Source organism: Nanorana parkeri, unplaced genomic scaffold (genome assembly GCF_000935625.1).
Source record: "Nanorana parkeri isolate BGI_ZX_2015 unplaced genomic scaffold, ASM93562v1 scaffold1279, whole genome shotgun sequence".
Taxonomy (NCBI): domain Eukaryota; kingdom Metazoa; phylum Chordata; class Amphibia; order Anura; family Dicroglossidae; genus Nanorana; species Nanorana parkeri.
Window position 1 is genome coordinate 324,652 of NW_017307547.1, and position 3,773 is coordinate 328,424.

At 54.4% G+C, this 3,773-nt stretch overlaps 1 protein-coding gene across 1 annotated transcript in view; it reads right to left on the reverse strand.

Annotated features, from left to right (window-relative positions):
* The window catches only part of PREX1 (phosphatidylinositol-3,4,5-trisphosphate dependent Rac exchange factor 1), a 138,555-nt gene that overhangs the window by 39,517 nt on the left and 95,265 nt on the right, over positions 1–3,773 (reverse strand). The window contains exon 16 of the mRNA XM_018569036.1: positions 1,362–1,437. Coding sequence (XP_018424538.1) covers positions 1,362–1,437 — 76 coding nt within the window. The remainder of the gene's footprint in view (positions 1–1,361; positions 1,438–3,773) is intronic.

Genomic DNA, 3,773 nt, shown 5'->3' on the forward strand with positions numbered 1-3,773 from the left:
CGCTCGGAAATCATTTCTCCTTTATTTTCCTGAAATTGTTTCCATCCCCCGAGCGGCGAGACTTCATAAAGAGACGACGGCGGCTCCTCCGAGAAAACTTTCCAATTCCTCCAGATTGTCAGAGACTTCCAGATTCGGGTCAGGGAGATGTCAGCCATCGGGGGAGGGGGGTGATGTCACTGAGCTCCACGCGTCCGCGGGCCAGTTTTCTATCAGGATCTCCTGGACGCGGGGAGCCGAATCCAAAGCGTTGTTTATGCCCAAATGTCAGGAGGCGGAGCTACGTCGCGGGCGCAATTAGAAAAGCATGTGAAGATTTCCAAATCGCTTTGCCGTGCGTGCGTCCTGGGATCTGGAGGACGTCACCCTGAAATCACAGCCCCGGAAAACGTTCCATAGGAAGCGGATATGATGATCCGGACAGGAAGTGCAACTACGATGATCCCGACAGGAAGTGGAACCGATGATCCCGACAGGAAGTGGAACCGATGATCCCGACAGGAAGTGGAACCGATGATTGCGACAGGAAGTGGAACCGATGATTGCGACAGGAAGTGGAACCGATGATTGCGACAGGAAGTGGAACCGATGAGGCGGACAGGAAGTGGAGCCGATGATCCCGACAGGAAGTGGAACCGATGATCCCGACAGGAAGTGGAACCGATGATCCCGACAGGAAGTGGAACCGATGATCCCGACAGGAAGTGGAACCGATGATCCCGACAGGAAGTGGAACCGATGATCCCGACAGGAAGTGGAACCGATGATCCCGACAGGAAGTGGAACCGATGATCCCGACAGGAAGTAGAACCGATGATCCCGACAGGAAGTAGAACCGATGATCCCGACAGGAAGTGGAACCGATGATCCCGACAGGAAGTGGAACCGATGATCCCGACAGGAAGTGGAACCGATGATCCCGACAGGAAGTGGAACCGATGATCCCGACAGGAAGTGGAACCGATGATCCCGACAGGAAGTGGAACTCCAATGTTACAATGTTATCAGCTGTTCAGCTGTTCATGTGTTCTGCAACACATGAACGTTCCCCCGTGTGTTCCCCTTTAAAGAAATAAAAATCCCGGCAGAAATCCGGCGAGTTCCCAAATTCCTGACAACGTAGCTGTGAATCAGTTCTACAAAACCCTTCCCTCTCCTTGTCTCTATAATAGAATGGGGAGGTGTTTTATAGTCCATCAGGCCTGAGAACAACGCTTGGGAATTTGGAGGCCGAGTTGTCACCAGGCGGATGATGGGGTATTGGGATAAGACATGCGGGAGGCGCATGTACTCAGCTCCCTCTGTGTCTCCATCAGTAGGGATCACACACAATTGTATCACCGGCCCATTGATCCCCTCACCTGAGATACGAGCCAGTCCACCAGTTTACTGGCCGGGATGACGGACTTGTAGGTCTTCAGATGGTAGTCGCGGTCTCTGGATGGAGAGGAAACAAAGAGGCAATTAGATGAAATCAAATTAATAAAAAAAAGCTTGTCCTGGTCTATTGGAACGGCATGGAAAGTCAGTGACCGGGACACCGAAATGTGGACAGAGATGGGTTTATCCACCACTGCGAAGAGCTCTCAGGGGGGCTGTGTGGGCGCTCTAGGGGGGCTGGGTGGGCTCTTATTGGGGCTGTGTGGCTGTGGGGCAGCCATCAGGCAACTGTCACCCCTCCACCTGAGTGCGCAGGTTTATACCCAGACCCGGGAACATGGCGTCCACGTCTGGCGGCAGGTCACATGAAGGGGTTAATCGCAGCCCCCCCTGCACATGGCAGTCGGATTCTATTTCTGATCCGCTAATGGAAGATTCTTATGAATGATTTCAGAGGTGAGAAGATTCTCCGTGTGATTATCTCCCGGCAATAGAACGCGGCCGATCGTTTTCATTAACCCCTCCCCCCTATATAACCCCCTATAGAGCGGGGGTAGGCAAACTAAGACCCTAACAGCCCCCAGGCATGAGGCAGGGAGGTGGGGGATGGGCGCGGGATGATCCCACAGGGGTAAGATAAGAGGCAGGAAATAAATAGGAGTTGGGCAGGTGGAAGGTCAGTTTGGGATAGGTTGGCACACGGCTCTGGCGGCCGCCCCCCACACACCGCCCACAATCCCGGATGACTCAGATCGGCGTTATCGGATGGGCTCGGGGCTCCGATGTTTTGATCCCGCCATTCCCCGGCCGTGTAGATGGAATGGGAGACGTTTTTCATCATCAAAAGCCGGCACCTCTCGCCGCGCCAACACTGGAATTCTGCTCTTACAGCAAAAGTGTTCCGGGGCCAAACCTCAGACAGACGCCACCTTCTTCACACCGCCGGGCCCCGGGGAGGGAGTGGAAAAAGGGGGCTGCCAGGTATCCGCTCAGATCTCTGGATGTTAAAGGGAAACCGTCACCATGACAATGCCATCAGGTCCAGCGAGGACGCAGCGGCCACGGCCCCTCCTCACACACACAGGGCGGGTGGCATCAGACCACACCATCAGTCATGTGACCATCAGTCCATACCATCAGTCATGTGACTATCAGTCCATACCATCAGTCATGCGACTATCAGTCCATACCATCAGTCATGTGACTATCAGTCCATACCATCAGTCATGTGACCATCAGTCCATACCATCAGTCATGTGACCATCAGGTTATACCATCAGTCATGTGACTATCAGTCCATACCATCAGTCATGCGACTATCAGTCCATACCATCAGTCATGCGACTATCAGTCCATACCATCAGTCATGTGACCATCAGTCCATACCATCAGTCATGTGACTATCAGTCCATACCATCAGTCATGTGACTATCAGTCCATACCATCAGTCATGTGACTATCAGTCCATACCATCAGTCATGTGACCATCAGTCCATACCATCCGTCATGTGACCATCAGTCCATACCATCAGTCGTGTGACTATCAGTCCATGCCAGACATGGCTGCCAATGTCCCAATCCATTCCCAGAGACGGTGTGTGTAAAGGAACAGATCCCGTACGATGCCGCCATGGAGAACCAGGGCCCTTTCCAGGGACAAATCCAAGGCTCTTTCCAGAAACAGAACCAGGGCTCTTTCCAGAGACAGAACCAGGGCCATTTCCAGGGACAGAACCAGGGCCATTTCCAGGGACAGAACCAGGGCCATTTCCAGGGACATAACCAAGGCTATTCCCTGGGACAAAACTGGGGCACTTTCCAAAGACAAAACCGGGCCATTTCCAGGGACAGAACCAAAGCCCTTTCCCGAGACAGAACCAGGGCCCTTTCCCGAGACAGAACCAGGGCCCTTTCCCGAGACAGAACCAGGGCCCTTTCCCGAGACAGAACCAGGGCCCTTTCCCGAGACAGAACCAGGCCCTTTCCCGAGACAGAACCAGGCCCTTTCCCGAGACAGAACCTGGGCCTTTTCCAGAGGCAGAACCAGGGCCCTTTCCCAAGGCAAAACCAGGGCCCTTTCCCGAGACAGAACCAGGGCCCTTTCCCGAGACAGAACAAGGGCCCTTTCCCGAGACAGAACCAGGCCCTTTCCCGAGACAGAACCTGGGCCTTTTCCAGAGGCAGAACCAGGGCCCTTTCCCAAGACAAAACCAGGGCCCTTTCCCGAGACAGAACCAGGGCCCTTTCCCGAGACAGAACCAGGGCCCTTTCCCGAGACAGAACCAGGGCCCTTTCCCGAGACAGAACCAGGGCCCTTTCCCGAGACAGAACCAGGGCCCTTTCCCGAGACAGAACCAGGGCCCTTTCCCGAGACAGAACCAGGGCCCTTTCCC